Source organism: Fukomys damarensis, unplaced genomic scaffold (assembly GCF_012274545.1).
Source record: "Fukomys damarensis isolate Sample0158 unplaced genomic scaffold, DMR_v1.0_HiC HiC_scaffold_39, whole genome shotgun sequence".
In the NCBI taxonomy this organism is placed as follows: domain Eukaryota; kingdom Metazoa; phylum Chordata; class Mammalia; order Rodentia; family Bathyergidae; genus Fukomys; species Fukomys damarensis.
Genome location: NW_022900951.1, coordinates 97,170,807 through 97,194,395, shown reverse-complemented (window position 1 = coordinate 97,194,395; position 23,589 = coordinate 97,170,807). Strand labels below are relative to the sequence as shown.

The 23,589-nt window shown below is 35.2% G+C and overlaps 1 protein-coding gene across 2 annotated transcripts in view; it reads left to right on the top strand.

Moving 5' to 3' along the window:
- Window positions 1–21,501, top strand: part of Cul4b (cullin 4B) — a 37,357-nt gene extending 15,856 nt beyond the window's left edge. The window contains exons 6-20 of one of the 2 annotated variants that reach the window (XM_010629570.3): window positions 528–690; window positions 834–923; window positions 1,224–1,306; window positions 1,907–1,974; window positions 3,142–3,260; window positions 4,894–5,086; window positions 6,277–6,381; window positions 7,126–7,236; window positions 7,486–7,577; window positions 9,038–9,145; window positions 10,009–10,122; window positions 11,242–11,347; window positions 12,720–12,892; window positions 14,519–14,671; window positions 18,623–21,501. In XM_010629570.3, coding sequence (XP_010627872.1) covers window positions 528–690; window positions 834–923; window positions 1,224–1,306; window positions 1,907–1,974; window positions 3,142–3,260; window positions 4,894–5,086; window positions 6,277–6,381; window positions 7,126–7,236; window positions 7,486–7,577; window positions 9,038–9,145; window positions 10,009–10,122; window positions 11,242–11,347; window positions 12,720–12,892; window positions 14,519–14,671; window positions 18,623–18,718 — 1,774 coding nt within the window. In that variant the 3' untranslated portion in view covers window positions 18,719–21,501. The remainder of the gene's footprint in view (window positions 1–527; window positions 691–833; window positions 924–1,223; window positions 1,307–1,906; window positions 1,975–3,141; window positions 3,261–4,893; window positions 5,087–6,276; window positions 6,382–7,125; window positions 7,237–7,485; window positions 7,578–9,037; window positions 9,146–10,008; window positions 10,123–11,241; window positions 11,348–12,719; window positions 12,893–14,518; window positions 14,672–18,622) is intronic. The other variant, XM_010629571.3, reaches the window with a different exon arrangement.
- Window positions 21,502–23,589: the final 2,088 nt, after the last annotated feature.

Genomic DNA, 23,589 nt, shown 5'->3' with positions numbered 1-23,589 from the left:
GGCCAACCTGAACTATACAATTAGACCTGGTCTCAAAAAAAAGTTTACTTATTTTTTTAACATTGTTACGGGAAAAAAACAATGTTATGGAAAAGTCTGCATACACAAAAATAGAGTAATATAGTGAACTCTTCCTCTCACTATGTATCTAGGATAAATCTACAGCAGTGATCATAGTTCACTGATTTTGGAGTACTGTTAGTATATGACCAAATAAGCTTTCAATACCAGTACAGTGAAAATTATTTCATATACTGGAACTAATTTTATCTCCTGATATGATCAAGGAAGAAACCTATAAGAGGAAATAATACAGTAAAAATTAGTTATAGAGGAAGACAAGTGTTTAGCTTCAGTTCTCATTAAAGATACAATGAGTTTCTTTAATGTTTTTATGTGTGGATTTTATCCTTTTAAAATTGCTGCTTCAAAGCCTGGAGCTATAATTAATATGAGGTAAGAAGTTAAGTAAGGCTCTTCAGAAGCAGTATTGTCAATTAATTTAGATTATATGTTTTATATTTTAGGGACATGGGACTGGAGTTATTTAGGGCTCATATTATAAGTGATCAGAAAGTCCAAAATAAGACAATTGATGGCATTCTTCTCTTGATTGAGAGGGAAAGAAATGGTGAAGCAATTGATAGAAGTTTACTCCGAAGTCTTTTAAGCATGCTTTCTGATTTGCAAGTAAGTTACTTTACTACCTATAGAGCTGATTGCTGTCCCTAGTTTGATGATTAAAAACCGCATTCATGGTGCTGTTCAAATAAAAGACATCAGTAAATATTTATTAAATAAATGAATTCCTTTGTTTTCCCCTTCTCCCCCAGATTTATCAAGATTCCTTTGAACAACGATTTTTGGAAGAAACTAACCGGCTGTATGCAGCTGAAGGCCAAAAGTTAATGCAAGAAAGAGAGGTATTTAAAATTCGTGATTAGTAAATCCACTATCATTTACCATAAACCTTACTTTGTAGAACATACACTTCCCTTTGCATTTATCTTCCCAGTTTATGATGCTGTTTGCTCACTTAGGAGCTCCTTTCTTTTCTTTCTTCCTAAAGGCCAGAATTCTGGATCATAGACCCTACCTATAATTTTACATATGATTTAGCCCTGTCACATTTGACAGGGCTGCTTCCAGGATCTTTTGGACTTGACATTTTCTGAATGATTTATGGGGAGGAAAACAATAATATAAAAAACTTATCTTTGTAGGTTCCTGAATATCTTCATCATGTAAACAAACGTCTAGATGAAGAAGCAGACAGACTTATTACCTACTTAGATCAGACTACCCAGTAAGTATTACATGTTAAGCCTCATAGCCTTAAAATGTTGTTAAATCACTTACAGCACTTTAGGCATATTAGTAACTATTTTCAGATATTATTGAGACTTTAATGATTATTTTCATAATTCAGATTTCAAGTTATTTTTTCCCTAGCTAATTAGATTTATTCAAGTATTTGACTATGGGTTGTGTGTTCAGGACATAATTTTAAAATAGTATTAGAGGCCGATGTGATCTTAAAAATCTTTAGGCTGATTAAAATTCAATGGGTATTCATAGGGAAAAACTGTTTCTGTACTTTCCTAAATACCAACCAAGGTGTGCAGCATAAATAACTTCTTTACTTTCCTAATAAAAGTAGAAAAACTTGGAAAACGCTAGCCACAGCAAGACCATGGAGACATTTATTTCATGACGTAAATCAAATTTTGAAATGCACACTATTTTTCTTCTAGGCATAAAGTAGAATAATTTTGAGCACTATTAAATTTTTACATAGGATAAGAATATTAGAACTAGCATAAAATGAGCTATTTGATTATTATCCTCAGAGGCATTACATTTTTTGGAACATCAAATTCAGTAATTCTAAACTTTTTCCTTGTAGGAAATCATTAATTGCTACTGTAGAAAAACAACTTCTAGGTGAACATTTAACAGCAATTCTTCAAAAAGGTAATTGGCAATTTGTAATAAGAGATTATTTTAGGTAGTGGCAAACTAGTAAAGTTTTTTATATTGCCATTTTTAAATGTTGATAAGCATGTGGCTGCATTTCTGAGGATAGACACAACCCTTTCCTCCTATTCATCATAGTAAACTTCATGGAAGTGCCAGTTTCCTTAACTGAAAGATACGGGAAGTGAGAAAAGGGATCTACTGGCGCAATAAAGTAACTGGATGTGGGGGTTGACTAGGAATGTAGTCAGTGGTAGAGTGCTTATCTAGTGTGAACAAGGCCCTGGGTTCACCCCAAAAAGAAAAAAGAGAAACTGGGAATTGGGGATTTCTTATCTTTTTTGTGTGGCACTGGGGATTGAACCGAGGACCTTTATACTGAGGTATATCCCCCACCCTTTTAATTTTGTATTTTGAGACAAGGTCTCACTAAATTGCCAAGGGTGGACTCGAACCTTCAGTCACCCTGGTTCGGCCACCCAGAATGCTGGGATTACAGGCTATGCCACCATGCCTGGCTTAAAATGGGGTATACATAGAACTTTAATGCAGTTACATTGCTTCATTCAGAAAATCAAATACAATAAAACCTCATTTAAACTTGACCTATTTATGCATGACTTTTGATTTATTACAAATCAGGGAGTTCCTGTAAGCAGCATAGATAACTTCTTTATCTGATGTATGTATCATAGAACACATTCAGTGCTCTGTGAAGTACAACTATGTATACTAATGCTAGACATAATATGAATATTGTATATACGAGAAGAATTTAAAATTATATTTGTGTAAATCAATTTTTATAAATTGGTTTGTAATCTGATTTATCACATACATGGCACAAATACCACTGATGGTGAACCTTTTAGACCTTTCAATGATATAAGCAGCCGGCTGTGGCACACATGCCATTGGATCACCACTACTGGCTTATACAGTCAACTTTTTATGTCATCAACTAAAGTAGCTATATTTAGTTTTTACCCAGAAAGGTGGTTGTACAGTTGGGTTTAGGTCAGAGGAAATGTACATTACAACTCATATATAGACTACTCATACATAGTTCAAGCCAGTATCACAATAATCTTAACTTAAATTTTACTAAAATATCTGACCTTTTTGTTTGCTATATCTTAATGCCAAAATGTTTCAAAAATTCAGGTTTAAATAGCCTCCTTGATGAAAACCGAATTCAAGATTTATCTCTCCTGTATCAGCTCTTCAGCAGAGTTCGAGGTGGAGTTCAGGTTCTCTTGCAACAGTGGATTGAATACATAAAGGTATTAACAACTTACCTGTGACATCTCTCTCATGGTTTATGATCTGTATAGACAGACTGAGTACCAGCAAGCATTTCTTGTTAGATCTGCATTTTTTTAGAGTAAGAACATTTATTGGGGAATAGGAATGTGGAATAAGATTAGCTTCTGAGATAGGAGGGGTCTCACACGGGTTGCTCCACATTTTTATTAGGTAAGAAAAACTTGAATTTTTTTGACTGTAACAAAACATTTGAGAATTCACCCTGAGAATGATAGCTGTGTGGCAAATCAGCAGTAAAATCTGATTGATACCTCATGTGATTTCTAGTTCCAAAAATTAAAGGAGTGAAATTGGAAAGAGTACTTGTGTTTAAATTCACAATTTCTTTCTTTTCTTTAATTTTACATTGGAACTAGATTGCCTTTGGTTTTTAACTTTTTATTTATTTATTTATTTATTTTTTGCCTTTGGTTTTTTTAAAAAATAAATTTTATTTTATTCCATTCTCCCCTGAAGCCCCCTCCCCTCCCTGTGTACAAAAGCTTTGTTTCTATTTTTTTTTTGTTCTGTGTTCACGTTTTTCTTATCCTTTCCTTTCTCTCTTCCTCTTTCCTTGTTCCCCTTCTCATTTGAACACTTTCTTCCCATTTCCCAACATTCATTATACATTTCAGTCCTTATTTCCACTTTGGGTTTCTCACACCAGAGGTTTCTCACACCAGAGAAATAATGCAGTATTTAGACATGTGTGTCCAATATATTTCACTTAGGAGTATGGTTTCAAGGTCCATCCATTTAGCTATAAATGTCTGAAGCTCATCCTTCTTTCTTTATGGCATTGTATAAAAAAACTATGTCTTCTTTATCCATTGATGGGCATTTGGGCTGTTTCCAAGATTTAGCTATTACAAAATGTGCCACTGTAAACATGGGTGTGCATATATCACTGTGGTATGACGCTTTTAATTCTTTCGGAAAGATACCAAGAAGTATAGCTGGGTCAAACGGAACCTCTAGTTTTAATTTTTTGAGAAATTTCCACACCAGTTTCCACGGTGGTTGCACCAGTCTACGCTCCCACCAATAATGGAGAAGGGTTCCTTTTTTCCCACAGCCCCTCCAGCATTTGTTATTGGTTGATTCCTTGATAGCAGCTATTCTTTCTGGAGTGATGTGGACAGATTGCCATTTTTTTGAGAAAATCAAAGCTGACTTCTCTAAAATTAAGGAAAAGCTGAGCGTGGTACCCCATGCGTAATCCCAGCACTCTGGGAGGCTAAGGCAGGAGGATTGCAAGTATGAGCCCAGTCTGAGCAATTTAGTGAGACCCTGTGTCAAAAATGAAAAAGGGCTGAGGATGTAGATCAGTGTGAAGGCCCTAGATTCAATCCCCAGCACTGCAGATGAATAAAAAAGTGAAAGAAAGAAGGAAAAGATCTAGAAGGTTCTAATGATACTCTGTTAGGATATTGTGTACGTACTGGTCATTCCTTACTATTTTTGTGATTATAGATGAATTGTATCTTTTAACACTTAAGTTTTCATTTCTTCACTTCAAAAAGTCTTAATATTTTAGGATCTTTATGATTTTGGTATTGTTTTCATTGTAGATAATCAAGTCCTGTAAAACATGGCAATTTTTGTTTTTAGGCATTTGGGAGCACTATTGTTATTAATCCTGAAAAAGATAAGACTATGGTTCAGGAATTGCTGGATTTTAAAGATAAAGTTGACCATATAATTGATATCTGCTTTCTGAAGAATGAAAAATTTATCAATGCTATGAAAGAAGCATTTGAAACATTCATTAACAAAAGACCAAACAAACCTGCTGAACTTATAGGTATATTTTGAATCTTTTTGCCCGTTCTTTTAATGTTATCTTTTATTCGGAAACTCTAAGTCTGAAATTTTGACAAGTTTGTTTTATACCAGCACCTCATTCATTTATTTGCAGTTGCTTAGCTGGTAATACCATGTCTGAAAAGTGTCACTATGGATGGGGATTTAAGATAGGCACAGGGTGTACGCCTATAACCCTCTGGGAGGCTGAGTGAGGAGAAGGATCACAATTTTAACCCATCTTGAGCAATTTAGTGACTTAGTGAGACCATCTCTCAAAAAAAAAAGGGCCTGGGGAGCTCAGTGTAAAAGCCTTGGCTCAAACTTCAGTATTGAGGGAAAATAAAGTACTTTAAGATAAAGAACATTTCAAAGCCCATATGCCAGATGTTTTCTTTGTAAGACAAAATAATTGGACCCTATTTACTTTTACACATAATAAGTTTGATTATCTAATTTCCAAGCCTACAGTGACTTAGAAATGAAAACAGAGTATTAGATCTGTAGGCTTACAGTTAGGGCTATATGAAGGGAAGGATGAAATTACTGTTGTCAGTGAAAAAGGAAAAAGTCCAGCATGAAAACAAACCACAACTGGGCACACATATGTAGTGTACAGATGTGGAATATACTGCAGTGCCTCTTGGGTTTTCCCACTCATGTACTCATTAATGTCACAGGAGAGGAACCCTGAAAAGGTCTCAGGTCCTATGTCAAAAGGATTAAATTTTTGTGAAGTCTATTTATCTTTGAAAGTTTTACGAATTTTTTGCCTTCTACTCTGTAGTATATCTGATATATTTAATTGAAAAGTGTCTTAAGAATGGTTCTCATCAGTGTAAAATGGAAACTCCAGAAGACGCCTCATGTCTTTCAGCAGCTTTGATTATCCTCACACAGGGCTATGTGCAGCCACACTCCCATTTTAACAAACATATTTATAGTGGAGCTTACACTCAATCTGAAGTCAAAAGACTTGAGCTTGAGTTAAAACTCTAGTGTTTATTAAGTGGATGGCATTGAACTTGATCTCCCTGACTTCGGAGACTTAAAAAAAAAATCTCTTTATCTATATCTCTATATCTGAAGTACTGAAAAACTCAGTATATGTCACTTCTGTTCGGGTATATGTAGTGCCTAGTACCTTATAGATGTCCATTCATTAAACAACAAACTTTCCTCACATTTTAGCTAAATACGTAGATTCAAAACTTCGTGCAGGCAACAAAGAAGCTACAGATGAAGAACTTGAGAAAATGTTAGATAAAATTATGATCATATTTAGATTTATCTATGGTAAGTATTTATTACTCATTTTAATATTTTCTTTTACATTGGGCGTATTGGTGCATATCTGTAATGTCAGTATGTGGGAAGCTGAGACAGAATGATCACCATGAGTTCAGGGCCAGCCTGGGCTACGTATTTAGTTTAAGGCCAGCCTGAACTACATAGTGAGACCCTGTCTGAAAACAAAAAAGTAAATAAAAGTAGTTTTCTTTTGAGATAAAGCACTCACGGAGAAACTAACAAGTAAATGTAACCTAGGGGAACTGTTTGGGAATTAGAGGTTTAAAATTTTATTTAATTCATTAGGGATACTTAAGAGAGTGTTACTTAATTTTTTTGTGTACTTTCTGTTTTGTTTTTTTTTTTTTTGTACCAGAGATCAAACTCAAGACCTCATACTTGCCAGGCAGGCACTGTACCACTGAGCTAAATCTCTGGCATTACTTTGATTTTTCCACTATTAAGAGCTTGAACTTCTGCTACTTGTTTTAATCTCTTGAGTTTTGGCTCTAAAGTTATCAGTTGACTAAAGCTTTTTTAAAGGTTAATGTGCTGCTAATTCTTTACAGAAAACTTTTGAAATATCTGGTATGGAAATAGACCTCAGTACTCTAGAATTTAAACAAATGTGGATAAATTGTATAAAGTAAAACAACTTGTAATAATGCTGATTGATCAAGCCCTTTAAAAGCCATTTTTTCAGAACTTTAATTGGAATATTACGAGTTTTGTGTTTTTTATTTAATATAGGCAAGGATGTTTTTGAGGCCTTCTATAAGAAAGATTTAGCCAAGCGCCTGTTAGTTGGGAAGAGTGCATCTGTAGATGCTGAAAAATCAATGCTGTCCAAACTTAAACATGGTAGGTTTGTTACTCTCTCCCTTTTCTTGGATTTCTGAGGGGAAATGGTAGTTTAATTTTTACTTTTTAAATGACTGTCTCTTTTGTCAGTCACTTTATGTACATGTGATGAATTAGGGCATGCATTCTTATGAATAGTAGCAGATCATGTGTCATGCTAAAGTAAGTTTTGCATTTTGTGTTTCCCATTTTAAATTCTTTGTTTTTAACCACCTTAAAATATTATAAATGTATAAACATCTTTAATAGAATGTGGAGCTGCTTTCACCAGCAAACTTGAAGGAATGTTTAAAGACATGGAACTTTCTAAAGACATCATGATTCAGTTCAAACAGGTAAAAGTGAGTTAAACTCTTACTTAATTATTTAAACAAATATATTTAGTTGTCTTGTGGCAGTTTGTACTGATCAGGATATATAGAAACATTTATTTATTGTAAATACTTCAGAGTAGAAGAGACGGATCACCAATGAAATGTAAGTATATCTGACCTACTTTAGGGTTTGTTTATTTGTTTGTTTGTTTATTCGGTACTGGGGATCGAACTCAGGACCTTGCATTTGGGAGGCAGGCGGTGGCAACACTGAGCTAAATAATCCCCAGCTCTGCATTTATTCTTAATAAACAAAATAACACAGAAATAGAAGTTTAATGTACTAAACTGAAGACAGCACCAGCAGAGCTAATTAGACAGTGGGATCAAGGTTTTCCTCAGCTTCTGATCACTTGGTGATTTGCACATCCAGAGCTTAAAATGAGGACAGAAGAGAGGCAGGAGTGTTTGTATGAAGCCTTGGGGGACATTGGGAATGAAAAGCTAGGTGAAACAATTGTTTTGAAATATTTAGGAACATAGCTACGTTCTTTGGTGGGCACTTGTAGTCCTAGCAACTCCGTAGGCAGAGGTGGAAAGATCACACAAGCCCAGTACTTTGACACCAACCTGGGCAACATAGTGAAGCCCTGTCTTAAAAAACACAACATAGGTGATACAGAAAATTAGATTTTCTTTTTGGTAATTTGGGAATGAGTTCCTTATCAATATATTGATAAGATAGAAAGTGGAAAGTGACTTATAAGACTCTGATTAGGGTCAGTAGGATCACAGATTCTATAGTAGCTACAAAATAAGGTTTGTCTGTTTGCCATTTTCTCCTTTTCTTCCTTTCCTACTAAATAGCACCCATTGTAAACAGGCACTAGAGCGGGTAAAAAACTGGAAACAAGCTGACTGGTAAGGTGAGGAATGGGGGTTGCTGCAAGGTGTTTCAAGTGACCCAGGGATTTCCCAAGGTTTGGACTGTATGTGGTATTGGGGAGAGAATGGAGAAAAAATCCTTTAACAGCCCAGTTATATGTGAGGAACTGAGTCAATCATGCCTAGAATGATGTCATAAGATTCTTGTGTACCATTGTATCAAAATACTAATCTCTTTACTTCTCTAGTGCATTTTGTGTAGGCTTCATTTAAAGTCCTTTTTGTCTTTTTTGTTTTTGTTTTTGTTTTTTTGATGCAAGTTCTCACTATGTAGTTTGGGCTGGTGTTGAACTCACTACCTATTCCTGGCTGTCCTTGAACTTGCAGTGACCTTCCTGCCCCAGCCTCCTGAGTGCTGGGATTATAGGCATGCGCCATCATGCCCAGCTTTAAAGTCCTCTTAATAGTTGCTTATAATTTCAAGATAGTCTGTATCTGCATGTATTTTCATAATGAATAATTTGTAAATGAGTCATTATTATGATGTGAAATGTGTGTACTTTGATTTAAAGATCTCCGTGTATGTGTTAATCTTATTATAGTATATGCAGAATCAGAATGTACCTGGGAATATTGAATTAACTGTGAATATCCTGACAATGGGTTATTGGCCAACATATGTGCCTATGGAAGTTCATTTGCCAACAGAGGTAAGACTTACTGTTTAGGACCTTAGTAATAGGCATATAAATAATGCTTCTTTTTATCATTTAAAAATGGATGCCTTTTAAAAGCTCATATCAATAAACACCAGCAACAAATACCAGTTTTCTAATATTTTATTCTTCTACTACAATTTCCAACTTAAATTTAGCATTTAGCTAATGAAACCAGGTTTCTAGATTGAGTGCTGTTTTCCTCAACTCTTCCTTCTTTTTCCTGGATTATACCTCTCATTCTTCCTAGTGGTAAAAAATTCTTCTCATACGTATTTTAGTTGGAAGCAGGATTGTGAAATGATGGCTGCTTGAGTATACCCTTAATAACTCTTGGGAAAATGTCTAGCTCAGGGCCAAAGCATAGAAGAGGAACTAAGGCCAGAGAGGAGGAAATATCAAAAGTACCCTGTGGAGATGATCATGGGAACCCAGGGACTTGATTTTCCTCAATAGAAAAGAGAATATAGAAAAGAAGAAGTAAAGAGGCAGAAACTGAACTATAGAGAAGGTTTACATTTAGCAGGTGATAGGAAGAGGAACCTGCAAAGGAAAGCTGTTTAGAAGCAGCAGCAATATAAAGTCACCAGCATAGTACAGAGGAATAAAAACCACTGAAGGTGACTGTTTCATAAAAGGAGATGATTAAATACTATGAGAGATCAAAGGGTATAAAGACTGACAAATGCTATTAAATTTGGCATTAGGGAGATTATCACCTTATATCAAAGTGATTGGTGGACCTACTGAATATAATCTATAAAACTTTTAAATTGCTACACGTGTGACAAGTATAAAAAGTGATGAATGTGGTATTGGATATGGAGCTTAAATAAGCCTTATTTTATTTACTTTAGATGGTAAAACTTCAAGAGATTTTCAAGACATTTTATCTAGGCAAACATAGTGGCAGGAAACTTCAGTGGCAATCGACCCTAGGACACTGTGTGCTAAAAGCAGAATTTAAAGAGGTAAGTGGTTATTCTCTTTTTTTTTTTTTTTTTTTTTTTTGAGACAGGGTCTTGCTATGCAGTTTAGGATGGCCTTGAACTCACTATGTAGCGCATGTTTGTCTCAAACTCGTGGCGATTCTCCTGCCTCAGCCTCCCCAGTGCTGGGATTATAGAAAGTGGATATTGTTAAAACTTAGTTATTGTCTTTAATGTTGAGGCTGTAACTCTTTACATGAAGGTTCAAGCTCTTGTGCATGACAGCAGTGATTGCTTGTCACAGTTATTCACTGTGGGGGTTTTTTTGTTTTGTTTTGGTTTTGTTTTTGAGACAGGGTCTCACTATGTAGTTGAGACTGACCTGGAATTTACTAGGTAGCTCAGGCTGGTCTCGAACTCACAGCAATCCTCCTGCCTCAGCCTCCCGAGTGCTGGGATTATAGGCGTTGCCACCATGCCCTGCTCTTCACTGTGTTTTGATACTGGGGATTGAATTCAGGACCTTGTGCTTGTGAGGCAGGTGGCAGAACCACTGAGCTAAATGCCCCAGTCCTTCATGGTTTTGTGTATATGTATTTTATGATTGTGGTCTTTTCCATAATTGATTTGGCCATTCTGTAAAACCTAAAACAATAACCCCTTTCCCCCACATTTCCTCACCTGTGGGTGCAGAATTCACACTGCCACTTCTTGACAGGAATCTTCTTGTTGCTGGGAGCTAAAGAATAGAGTGGGAGTTAAGGAGAGCAGTGCCCATATCTAATTTCAAAAAGTTTTTCGTGACTAATCTGAATCAAACAAGTAAAAAATGCAGTTAAAAGAATTGCTACGGGTGATGAATATCTGTAATGACATATAGGGCTGAATTAACAGTACTTTGTTGTTCTGTTTTAATTATAAGGCTTTAAAAAGATCTGTTAAAAGGTCAACTAATCCTTCTCCTTATTTTCAGCAGGATCACTCCTAACCTCTACACCAAAAAATACTGTATTACCACCTGAAGTAGTTTTTTTTCTGGATAATGTTAATCTGTGTTTCTAAACCCACTAATTGAAAAATGCTTTTCCTGTAAGAGATTTATTTGATTAATTTTTTTGGTGTTTATAAAATAATAGCTAAACACTGCTATTTCTTCAACAGGGTAAAAAAGAACTCCAGGTCTCTCTTTTTCAAACACTGGTGCTGCTAATGTTTAATGAGGGAGAGGAGTTCAGTTTAGAAGAGATCAAACAAGCTACTGGAATAGGTTTGTATTGAATCATTCACGTCACAAGCATATTTTGGGAGGGAGTACTGGAGGTTGAGCCCAAGGCCTTTACACTGCCATTTATCCTCAGCCCCTTCCTTTTTTTTTTTTTTTTTTTTTTTTTTTTTTTTTTTTTTTTTTTTTATCAAAAGGCTGCCTTGAACTCACTTTGTAGCCCAGCCTGGCCTCAAAACATGTGGTGATCCTGCCTCAGCCTCCTGAGTGCTGGAATTATAGGCATATTTCACCATGCCCGGGCCCCTTTTTCATTTTGAGAAAAGTCGCTAAGTTGCACAGGCTGGGCTGGTACTTGCCCTGTTGCTCCAGCCTCCCAGAGTGCTGGGATTAGAAGCATGCACCGCCATGCCCAGCTCGTTTGTCCTCTTAATATAACCATGGGAAAGGGGGGAAATGGCATTTGAAATAATTCAAAGCCAGTAAGTTACCAGTCTGTGGTACTGACCAGAAGTATGTTAGGAGTTGCAAAGCAAGAGATCATTGTCCCCTGGCACAATGGGAAAACCCTGATGAAGGAACTGGGATTTGAACTGGACCAAGGTTTGGTCAGGGAGAAGGCAGATGAAGGAATTAATGTGAGAAAGGACTTTAATGTGGGAGTGGGTACAGTGGAAGCAGCAATCGTGAAGATTTTAATTGTAGCATAGAATAAAGAGCTACAAAATTTGATAGGTAATGCGGATAGGGCCTGATCATAGCCTGACAAATGTAGCAAATGAAACCTACATTTATAAAATCTTAAATATGTGAAAGAATGAAAGGAACATAATTGGACAGCTTACCTGAAATCAGTAGACAGGGCAACTAAAGAGGATAAAGAGATTCCTTTTGTGAGTTCCATCTCTGGTACTGGAGAAAAAAAAAGACTCAAAAGAGATTTCTTCAGGCATAAAGGGCTAAGGTGCTTAAACTAGAATGAGACCAAGTGAGAATGGAGAAGAGGTATCTCTAAGGAAGCAACTACTAGATATTTGAAGAATGAAAGAGAGAAAGAGTTAAAAGATGAGTCCAGGGTTTCCAACCAGGTTAGCAGTATCACTATAACTGGAAAGATAGCACAGTTTAATGGGAACAGTAGACATACTGGAATTGATAGCAGAGCAGCCTGGTGGATGTGTCCTTTAAATGTGGGAAGGGAAAAGTGAAATGTCATGGAATAATAATTGCTGTCGTTTAGAAGATGGCTAGGAGAAATGCCATTCTACAGTGTAGGAAAAAGAAGTCTTTATTTTGTTAACTTGGGAAAACAAGAATTTTAATAGAGGGATGGTGATGGAAGGTAGATTGAGTTTGAATGTAGCTGTTCATACTGGTGAGCTGCTAACAAATGATTGAATGACTTTTTCTTCTTCAGAGGATGGTGAGTTAAGGAGAACATTGCAGTCATTAGCCTGTGGCAAAGCTAGAGTTCTGGCAAAAAATCCAAAGGGAAAAGATATTGAAGATGGTGACAAATTTATTTGTAATGATGATTTCAAACACAAACTTTTCAGAATAAAGATCAATCAAATCCAGATGAAAGAAACGGTAAATCTTTCACTTTTTTCTAGTCCTAATGCATTAGAGTTATTATATGTTTATAATATATATTTATAAAGATACCACTAATAATACAACTACCATTAATATTTCTCTGTCTATATCTGCAAATGTTTCAGTATTAGAGTTTCTTTTTGTTGGGAAATGCACGATTGGTTTGATACTCAACATAGTGTTACATACTTTTTCATTTTAACATTGTCTATAAAACTTTCATGTTATTAACTTATCTTCAAAAATAATTAGCTGCACAGTATTTTTTTACATGGCTATTGTAATTTATTCAACCACTTCATTATTGGACATTTGAATTTATGCCTTTTAATATTATAAGTAATACTGAAGAACCATCTTTGTACCTAAATGTTAATCTGTCTTATCTTTCCTTTATGATAAATTCATGAAGCAGATTTTTGGGGTCAAAGGGTTGTGAACACTTCAAAGAGTCTTAGTAAATAATGCTTTATTGTGTTCCAGAAAGACTGGACCAAATTATCCTTTTCCAGAAGCATATGAGCGCCTCTCTTACTATTCCTCCACATGCACTAAACACAGTGTTTTCTTTTTAAAATCTTTGCCAACATGATCGGTGAAAAAAAAAACAGTGATTTAGTTAGTATTTGTTTCATTAGCAATAAAGTTGAATATTTTGTTTTTGTTATTTGACTTTGCAAGACACTTTTATTAAGGAAAAAAAGTATAGTATCCTAAAACAGATTGGTTTCAGTTACAACAAAGTTTAATGCAATACTTGAGAAAAAGTTTTAATATGGCAAAGAGGTCAGTATCTTCAAACAAATTTCTGACTTTTTCATAACATCAAGATTACCTAGGACCGGGGACTTAGCTCAGTGGTTCTGCCACCTGCCTCGCCAGCACAAGGACCAAAGTTCAATCCCCAGTACTGAAAAAAAAAAAAGATTACCTTTTTCTTCTGAAACATTTAGCTATACCAGAAAAAAACTTTTGCAAAAAGCCCAAGCTATTTTGGTTTAGTTACAAAAGATTAGCATTTTTACTTTAACATCATGATTGGTAAAGTGACTCCCAAATACCTAAATTTCTGTTACTGTTGAAGAAACATAACAATGCATTTTGATTTTATATATTACCAAATAAAAGTGAATTTTCAAAGACTGGCTCTTAACTAGTTTGCTTAGCTCATTAATGCCTTGAGTCAGAAGTCAGAGTCAGTCATATTATAGTTAAGCTGTTGTCATACAGAAATTTGATCAATAACTCCTCATAAGTAGAACACACTGATGTATCAGGAAGAGTAAAAACTGTCGTTTTTAGGATTTTGTTCTGTTTTGTCTGTACTTAAAGGCCTCATTTAGATATCTCAATGCATTGAAAGCAATAACATGTCCCTGCTGAATTTGGTGGAACATGCCTATAATCCCAGTGATTTGGGAGGCTGAGACCAACCTGGCCAACTCACCAGACTTTATCTACAAATAAAAAAGGGGACTGGGAATATGTAGCTCTGCATTCCTCAATACCCAGTACCAAAAACACAAAAAATCATGTGCCAAACATACATAGTTTATGTATGTGACTAATACAAGCTTCACTTCAGGTACAGTGCATTTATTTTAAAACATTTGTTTTTAGGTTGAAGAACAAGCAAGTACTACAGAAAGAGTATTTCAAGATAGACAGTATCAAATTGATGCTGCAATTGTTCGAATTATGAAAATGAGAAAGACACTTAGCCACAATCTCCTTGTTTCAGAAGTATATAACCAGTTAAAATTTCCAGTAAAGGTGGGTACTTTAGTGTTTTCATATTGCCCTTGTTATGAATAATACACTACATTTTTAGACATTGGTTTTAAAAATGGAGATTAGGCCTCAAGACCATTTAGACAAGTTTTGATTTCCTGTGCTCATGCACATGATTGAAAAAAAAAAGAAACAAAAACTTTGTTGTTATATGTAGGCAGCTGTGAGAAAGAGGGAAAGCAATTTATAAAGCCTTTCATACCAGAAAGTTTTAATGACTAAATGAGTCTTTGAAATTTTCACATTCATCTATATTTGAAATATCTTGGTATTTGACAGATTTGGTTACTTTTTAGGTTGTTAAATTTTTTCAATTAGTTAATAAATTGTACAGGGGAAAGGGTGTAGCTTAGTAGTGTAGAGCACTTTTTCAGCATCCGTGAGATCCCTGGGTTTGATCCCCAGAAACACAAAAACAGCTGCAAAAAAAAATACAAATAACTAGTCATCATTAAGTTTCTTTTAGCCATATGTATAATTTCAGCACTTGGGGCTGTGGCAGGTGATCCCCATGAGTTCAAGGCCAGCCTGAACTACAAAGCAAGACCCTCGAGTTATGACTCACCTGACATATGCACAACTTGGCTTTTGACCAGAATTTTATTTATATCTTACTGAGTTTATTGGTACATTTTAGGTATACAGTACAGTTACATTCATCATTGGAATCTTGTACCTTTACATGACAGAACTTGGTTATCATTTTTTCCCCATACCCCTGCCCTCCCTTCACCCCCTCCACCCAGAATTTTATTTTTAACATATGACCAAAGTCTTGAGTTATGACCCATATGCTATCTGCTTGTGCTTCTAGATAGTCTCAGGTAGAGATTTAACTCTTACAGTGTTCTGAAAGGAACATTACAACACCTTTCCTCTGTGGGGTTCATTGAGAAATCCTCAGCCATTGTCTCTAAGGACGCTGAGATCTGCCTGTGTAAGGAAGGAGACTTCGAAGGCTGTGTAGAGGAGCCTGAGCCCTTCAGTTGACCAATTTGAGTTATAACCAGCCTTCCCAAACAAATTGAGTTTGTAAGTCAAGTGTCCACTGTCTTTTAAAATACTAAGTTTTTTTTTAACATGTATCATACATATTAATGGGGTTCAGGATGATATTTTCACACATGCATACAGCATGTAGTGATCAAATCTAACCTCCCTTTAGTGTCTTTTTTCCTTCAGTTTTTTGAGACAGGGTCTTGCTCTGTATTGCATTCTGGCCTCAAATTAGTGGCAATCCTCCTGAGTGTTGGGGTTACATGTGTACACCACCATATCCAGCTGTTATCTTTTAAAAAGTTTAATGGTAGTTTTGTTAAACTGAAATTGGTCATTAATGGGACATGACCCAGTGTAAATTCCCAATAATAAAGATGCTTAGACAATGTGATACTGTATTGGACAAGTTTTAGACTGTTTTAAAATTCTTGTGTTGATAAGCTCTTAATAGACTCCAGACTCCTGGTTGTTAGAGTTCGTAAGAGCTTTAAATTTTGGTAAATATTTAACCTTGTTGAATTTGTTTCTTATTTTGTAATATGGAAAAAACAATTGTACTTACCTCATAGGATTATTGTGAGGCTTAAATGAGATCACGAATGTAAAAAAAAAAAAACAAAAAAAACTTAGCACTGGACTTAGCATGTAGTAACCACTGGATAGCTATTATTACTGCCTTTTTCTTACCACACTCTCACCCTCATGCTCAGCTTAACACTCATTTCATCTCTAGCCAGAGAGATCCCTGATGCTAGGAGGTCACTGTAATAAGCATTGTGCTGTTATTCTAGGTCTTTCATCATAATTAAGAGATGAAAATAATTTTATTTTCAAACCTTGAGATTACTAGATAAAATTTTTGATGGCCTATCTTTTTCTTCTTTCCTCCTTTTGTGTTGGTTTTGTTTTCAACACAAAATCTTACTGTGTTGCCCAGACAGGCAACACTTGAGACTCTGGACTCAAGTGATCCTACTACCTTGACCTTATGAGTAGCTGGGACAGTAGGTATGATCCTCTGAACCTGACTTTTCTCCTTTTGATCAAGTGGTCATTTACATATGCTCAAAATATATGCTCAGATTAAGAGTATATGCCGTCAGCACTCCATACCCATGGGCTTTGCATCACAAATTGAAAATTTAGCTGTGTTCACCAGGTAGAGTGATGGGCATCTGTAGCCACAGCTATTCAGGAAATGGAAGTAGAAGGCTAGCCTGGACAACACAATAAGATCCCCATCTGAAAAACAAATGTACCTGTATTAAACATCTACAGATATTTTCTTGTCATTATTCCCCAGTTAATGCATAAAGCAACATAATATGACAACTGTTTGCATTGAATTGGAAATTATAAATAATCTAGAGACAATTTAAAATGTATGGGAGGATGTGCCTAGGTTATATACAAGTACATTATGATTTTATATATATGAGACTTAAGCATTGGTGGATTTTAGTGTCTGTGGATACTAATCACCTGCATATACCAAGGGATGACTGCTTATAGACTTTTTATAGGTGTTGTCGTCTACAAGCAAAGTGTAGTCATAATGACAAGCTATAAACTTTATGATTTTTTAAACCAGAAGATTCAGAAATCCAAATCACTTAAAATAGATAACATTTAAATTTTACATTAAACCTTAGATACGTAAATGTGCTTTATGATATGATACTTCATTTATCAAGCCATTTTGATATAGTCTTTTGTCCTTTTTTAAGGTATTTTTGTTTGTTTTTTGTTTTTTTGGGTTTTTTTTTGGTACCGGGGATTGAACTTGGGTCCTTGCACTTGCAAGGCAGGCCACCGAACCACTAAGCTAAATCTCCGGCCCTTAAGTTTTTTGTTTGAGACAGGGTCCCACTAAGTTTCCCAAGCTGGGCTCAAACTTGGTATTCTACCTTAGCCTCACAGAGGATTGGGATTATAAGTGTGCATCACCATGCCTGACTTCATAGAGTATTCTTTTTTTTGAGACAGGGTCTCACTATGTAGTTGAGACTGACCTGGAATTCACTATGTAGCCCAGGCTTGTCTCGAACTCACAGCGATCAACCTCCCGAGTGCTGGTATTACAGGCATGTGCCACCATGCCCTGCCATATAGTATTCTTTTAAATAGAATTTATCAAATATTTATTAAAGGTTAAAAAAAACAGAAGGATAGGGAAAAGATAGGCTCTACAGAGCAAGCGTAGGGCAAGTAAAAGGAAGGAAAAATTAAAAATATACAGCATAGGGTTGGTTACTGTCAAAAGATACAATATAGTCTTTTCTATATAGCTTTAACTTAATTTGTAAAACTGAGAGCTTGGAGAACTAGCTTTTCCCTAAGAAAAAGCTTACCTTCTCAAACTGTCTTGGTAAAACTAGATAGCAGTTTTTCCCTAAACTATAATGTGTTCCTTGTGTGGGGTTATGGTAAGTTTAGCCTTGCATTCAGTTGTGCAGAGGGTAACTAGTTCTGGGAAGATCTATTTAAAATAGCAAAGTAATAGAAAGTATAGTGATATGGCAAGAGTATGATGGTATTAATGTATGGTATGTAGAATAAAAATATTTCCTCATCTGGTTTGTTTTCATTATATTTTTCACTAAAATGGGGTTCTTTTTTTTTAATCAAATAACTTTTTTATAGCAAAACGTTTATTGGTGCATTTAGACATACATAATGATAACACTCATCATAGGGAATTTGCACCTGTACACAATACCTCCTGCCTCTTTTTTTCTCAAGCCTCATTCCCCTCCCAATGTACAAAAGCTTTGTTTCCATTTTTTCCTTAAAGGGATTGAAAGAAGTAATTTTATTAAGTTATGAAATCCAGTAAATGTGTATTCCAAAATTGTTCCTTTTAATGGTGTGATGATAAATGGACTTGAGCTAATGATTATGAACTTTGCGTTGAAAATTTACTTTCTCTTACAGCCTGCTGATCTTAAGAAGAGAATAGAATCCTTAATTGACCGGGACTACATGGAAAGAGATAAAGAAAATCCAAACCAGTACAATTACATTGCATAGAATGTTGGCCATGGAGCATTTGGTATCATATGCAGTAGCCATTGGATAAACTAACCTGTTGCTTCTGTATTATTTGACTTCTTTTTTACTACCAATGACCAAATGAAGCAGTGTAATGGAAATAGTTGTGTGGACTTTTTCTCAGTGGTTAACATGCCCATTTTAAAGAATAATACTTACCCTTAAGAAGAATGTTGTTGAGCTCTTTGCATGTTATTTAGTATGATGTGCAGAAACTCTTAAGAAAGTACCGGTCTTCATGATTCCACTTTGGAACTGGGGAAGAGGTCCCCATGACTATTAAAGGGGGGGAGTTCTTATACACCATTACTTATGAAGCAGAAAATTTATTTGCTTAAAGTGTCATTTGAAGATACTTAAAACTGCATGCACACTTTATTTACTGTACAGAGTTCTGGATGTATTTATCAAATAGAAAAACCACCCTGGATTTGGTTGTTCACCTGTTTTGTGATTTTTCCTTTGGAAGAAAAAGGTTGTCATAGCTATTGTTATTTTATTAGGCAGTGTTCTCTTACACCGAAAGGAATGTTTAAAAAAAAATTATTTGCAAACAAGTTCTCAGTTAGGGTAACAGTTGCTGTATGATACCTTATATATTCACATCCTAAAATTTTCTATTTGTGAATATGGGATGTGTGTATATAGCTTAGCCCCAAGTTTACTGTGCAAATTAACAGGTACTTATAAAACTAGCTAAAATAGAAAAATTGCTGGTCATTTGAACTAGAGCATTGTACATGGTAAGAGAGAAAAATCCAACTCTTCATAGTAAAAATTAATACAATGTGATAATTGCAAGAGAGACCAAAATCAACATGTTTTAAAAATAATTACAGGAGCAGAAATACATCAACTATTTTTCAACATGCATTAGATTTTAGGTGTTATTTGGAAAGTTCTAGCTTCAACTTGGACCAATATAGATTGTTAGCATTCCCATTTTCTCTACCAAAGTTTTCTTTTGGAAGTATCACAAATCTTTGTTGATAAATGAGCCTTAGTGTCATTCTTGTTCTAATTCTCTAAAACCCTAGATATAAAGGTCTTCCCTCATTTTCTCCACATACCCCCTTTTGAGGAATTTCAAGTTCTGTATTTCAAAATTGCTTGACGTTATGAGTTCTCATAGCCACTGGACATCTACTTTCAGGGGGAATGTTCTATGATTGTTCATACATAGAAAATTTCAAAAGTATTGTTCTTCAGATCTGTAATGTGAGCAGAAGGCTTAACCAGGAGTGGGTTTTTCTTTTGCCTTCTTGTTTGTTTTTCCTTGAAGGGATTTGATCCTGAAGGAAATGCAGAAACTTTTGGTTTGTTTTTTTACAAATTAGAACTTTTAATGCTTCTTGGCAACCTCATATTTCCTTGCCTATTTGGAGCCATTAAGAATGCCTTGGTCCTGATCTTCAACTGAGGAGACTTGGGACTCTCCTGTCCCCTACTGATTGTTTTCTTGAGTTTTCAAGAGCCTGTGGCCAGCCCTATCTGTCTATCTTAAAGTCACCTGTTCCTCTCTACTTGCATCAACGTGCACACTGATGTCTAACTATATATGTAGTATTTAGAACTCCTTTTGAATTCTTTTTGAATGAGCAGTCATTGCCTATAATTTCTCAGCTTTTTGTTGGTTTCCTTATAGGAGCTCATCTGGCAAGGAAATGCAGCTAGCTTACCCTCTCTCCATACTGGACCATCTACATCAGTATTCTAACTCTTCCCTGATGGTCTCTTAAGATCTGCAGACTATTACACCAGACTCAGTAGTTACTCTTAAGCAATTTTTAGGTGGAGTTGGTCCTATTAGGAAGAGACTCTTGATGTCAACTTCCTTATCCTCAAAGTGGGTTCCTTCCCTTGAAGTTTTTAATTCTTTGAAAACTTGATACTGTTTCACCTGAAAAATGAGCAAGGTTATTAAATAAGTTAAGGGGAGCTGTTTAAGATACTAAAAAATAGTTACAAACTACATTGGATAATTGTGACTTTTAGTTCTGTATCAGTTTTATTTTTGTGCTCTTTTCCCTGTGTACATGGTGGTTCTATTTTTCTTCAATAAAACTTCTATTTAAAAAAGAGTTTTGGGGAAGATCTTTAAAATTTGAGTATTGTAGGAAGGTTATAAAACCACAGGACTTTAAATCATCCTAATGATTTCCTTTAACAAATTCACATTTGTCAGTTTTACTTTTAAAATTTATCTTTCCTATTCTTGTAGCAATTTTGAGATCATAGTATAGGAGTCTGAGGGAATATGGTAAAAAAAAAGTAAAATTTCCAAGAATATTCAAGGTAGGTAATTATTTCTAAATGTCGCTTTAGAAAACATACTTTTTTGTACAAGGAAAAACATTGTTCATTCAGGTCCTCAAAGCCAACTAGTTTCATAAATTAAACATACAGCTATTATAGATTTAAGTTGAGAGCAGAATAAATGATTATGTTTTAGTTACAGCACTTGATCTGTCTTTTCTGTTAATAGTTTGAATTCTGGGCCAAATACTGTCATAAAAAAATGTTTCTCCAAGTTTTTTGAACTTAGTTCCTGAGTCTGCTGAATGGTCTTAACATGATGTTGTGCATTACTCTTGAAATTCATACCATATAGGTGTGTGTACACTTAAGGAAATTAGATTATTTCATTCAGGCATCTGTGTCTAAAGGTTTGAGGAGTTTGATTTTTAATCTTATTATCCATGGATCTTTTAATTAGCTGTTTTTATTTAAAAACGTTTTAATGATGCAAATGGCAGAGTGTTACGAGCATATTTTTCCTCTCATTTATATAAAACTTGCTAAAATAAATTATTCATTAAAAAAGAACAGTGCTAATGGGAATTTACATAATTATACTTTATAAAATGGTGTCCTTTGGTAATGCTTTATTAATGAATATTTTCAGTTGCCTACAAAAGAAAACTTGCTTTTGAATAGTGAACAGGTTCAAATCCAGGGTTTTGTTCAGTTTTCCTTTTTTTCCATTGCTGTTAGAAGAAATGGTATTTCTTTTTTTGAGTGGACACATAATATCCTTTCATATTTAATATCCTTAGAAGTCATGTCTAGCACAATAAGAAAAAAGCACAACCAGCCAGGCATGGTGATACATACTGTAATTAGGCTGAGTCTGGAAGATCACCAGTAGTTCAACGCCAGCCTGAATTACATAGCCCTGTCTCAAAAAAAAAAAAAAAAAACTTTTTTTGATTTGTAAAACCTTTTTAATTTGATACAGAATATATGAATGCACTGTATTAGACACATTAGAATGTCACAATTTTGCAAACTTCAAAACAACAGATCCTTATTGATCCTCTAATTGTAATAAAAGCATTTTTAATTTTTTTGTAATATGTAAAATTACCATTCTAACCATTTTAAAGCATATAATTCAGACATTCAGCACATTCACAATATTGTGTAGCCATCATCACTGTGTACTTCAGAACAACCCAAAAGGAAACTCAGTAGCCTTTAAGCAGTCGTTTTTCATCTCCCACCGCCAGTCCTGGAATCCACTGATGTTTCCCTCTAGATTTGCCTATTCTGGTTATTTCATATTAATGGAATCATTATGTGACCTTTTGTGTTGTCTTCCATTTTAGCACATTTTCAAGGCTTATTATCCATGTTATAAATGTATCAGTACTTAATTCCTTTTTGGGGGGGTACCAGGAATTGAATTTCAGGATGTTGCATTTGCCAGGCAGGCACAGCTCCACTGAGGTACATCCCTGCCCCACCCCAGCCCTTTTTTTATTTTTGTTTTGAGTCAGGGTCTCACTAAGTTGCTCAAGCTGGACTCAAACTTGGGATCCTCCTGCCTCAGCCTTCCAGTGTGGTGGCTTACAGTCATAAACCACCATACCTGGCTTTAGTTACTTTTTATGGCTGAATAATATTTTGTTTATCGAATGAGGGGTGTTTTTTGTTTTTGTTTTTTTTGGTACTGGGGATCGAACTTGGGACCTTGCACTTAGGAGGCAGGGAGGAGCACTACTGAACTAAATCCCTGGCCCTGTCAAATGAGTTTATAGACATTTGAGTTGTTTCCATCTTTGGGCTATTTTGTATGGTGCTGCTGTGAAGATTTGTGTACAAATATGTGAGTCTCTGTTTTAAAATCATCTGGGACTATACCCAGGAGGAAAGTAGCTCGGTTACATGGTAATTCTGTGTTAACTTAGTGAGGAGCTGCCAATTTTTCCACAGCAGCTGCATCATTTTACATTTTTACCAGCAGTGTACAAGGGTTCTAGTTTTTCCGTGTCCTCATCAGCACTTTCTGTTTTCTAGTTTTGTTTTTATGATAGCCATCCTAGTAGGGTGAAGCAGTAGTTCACTGTGGTTTTGAATTTCATTTCCTAGTGACTGTTGTTACCTTGAGCATCTCATCATGTGCTTTTAATGACCATTTGTACATTTTCTTTGGAGAAAAGTTTTCACCTTTGGCTGTATTTTAAATAGGTGTGTCTTTTGTTGTTGAGATGTAAGAATTTTTTATTCAGATAGAATGATTCGCTAATATTTTCTCCAACTATATTGTCTTTTCAATCATTTGATGGTGTTCTTTGCACAAAAGTTTTTAATTTTAATAAAGTCCAGTTATCTGTTTTGTTGCTTTTGGTGTCACAGTTATGATACCATTGCCAGATTCAATCTTGTTGGAATTTTAGACTTTTTGTTTTCTTTTTTCTTTTATTTTTTGTTTTCTTGTAAGAATTGTATAGTTTGATTTCTTACATTTAGGTTTTGGTCTCATTTAAGTTAATTTTTGTATATGGCATGAGGTAAAGGTCCAACTTCTTTCTTTGGCATGTCGATATCACTGTCGCAACACCATTTCT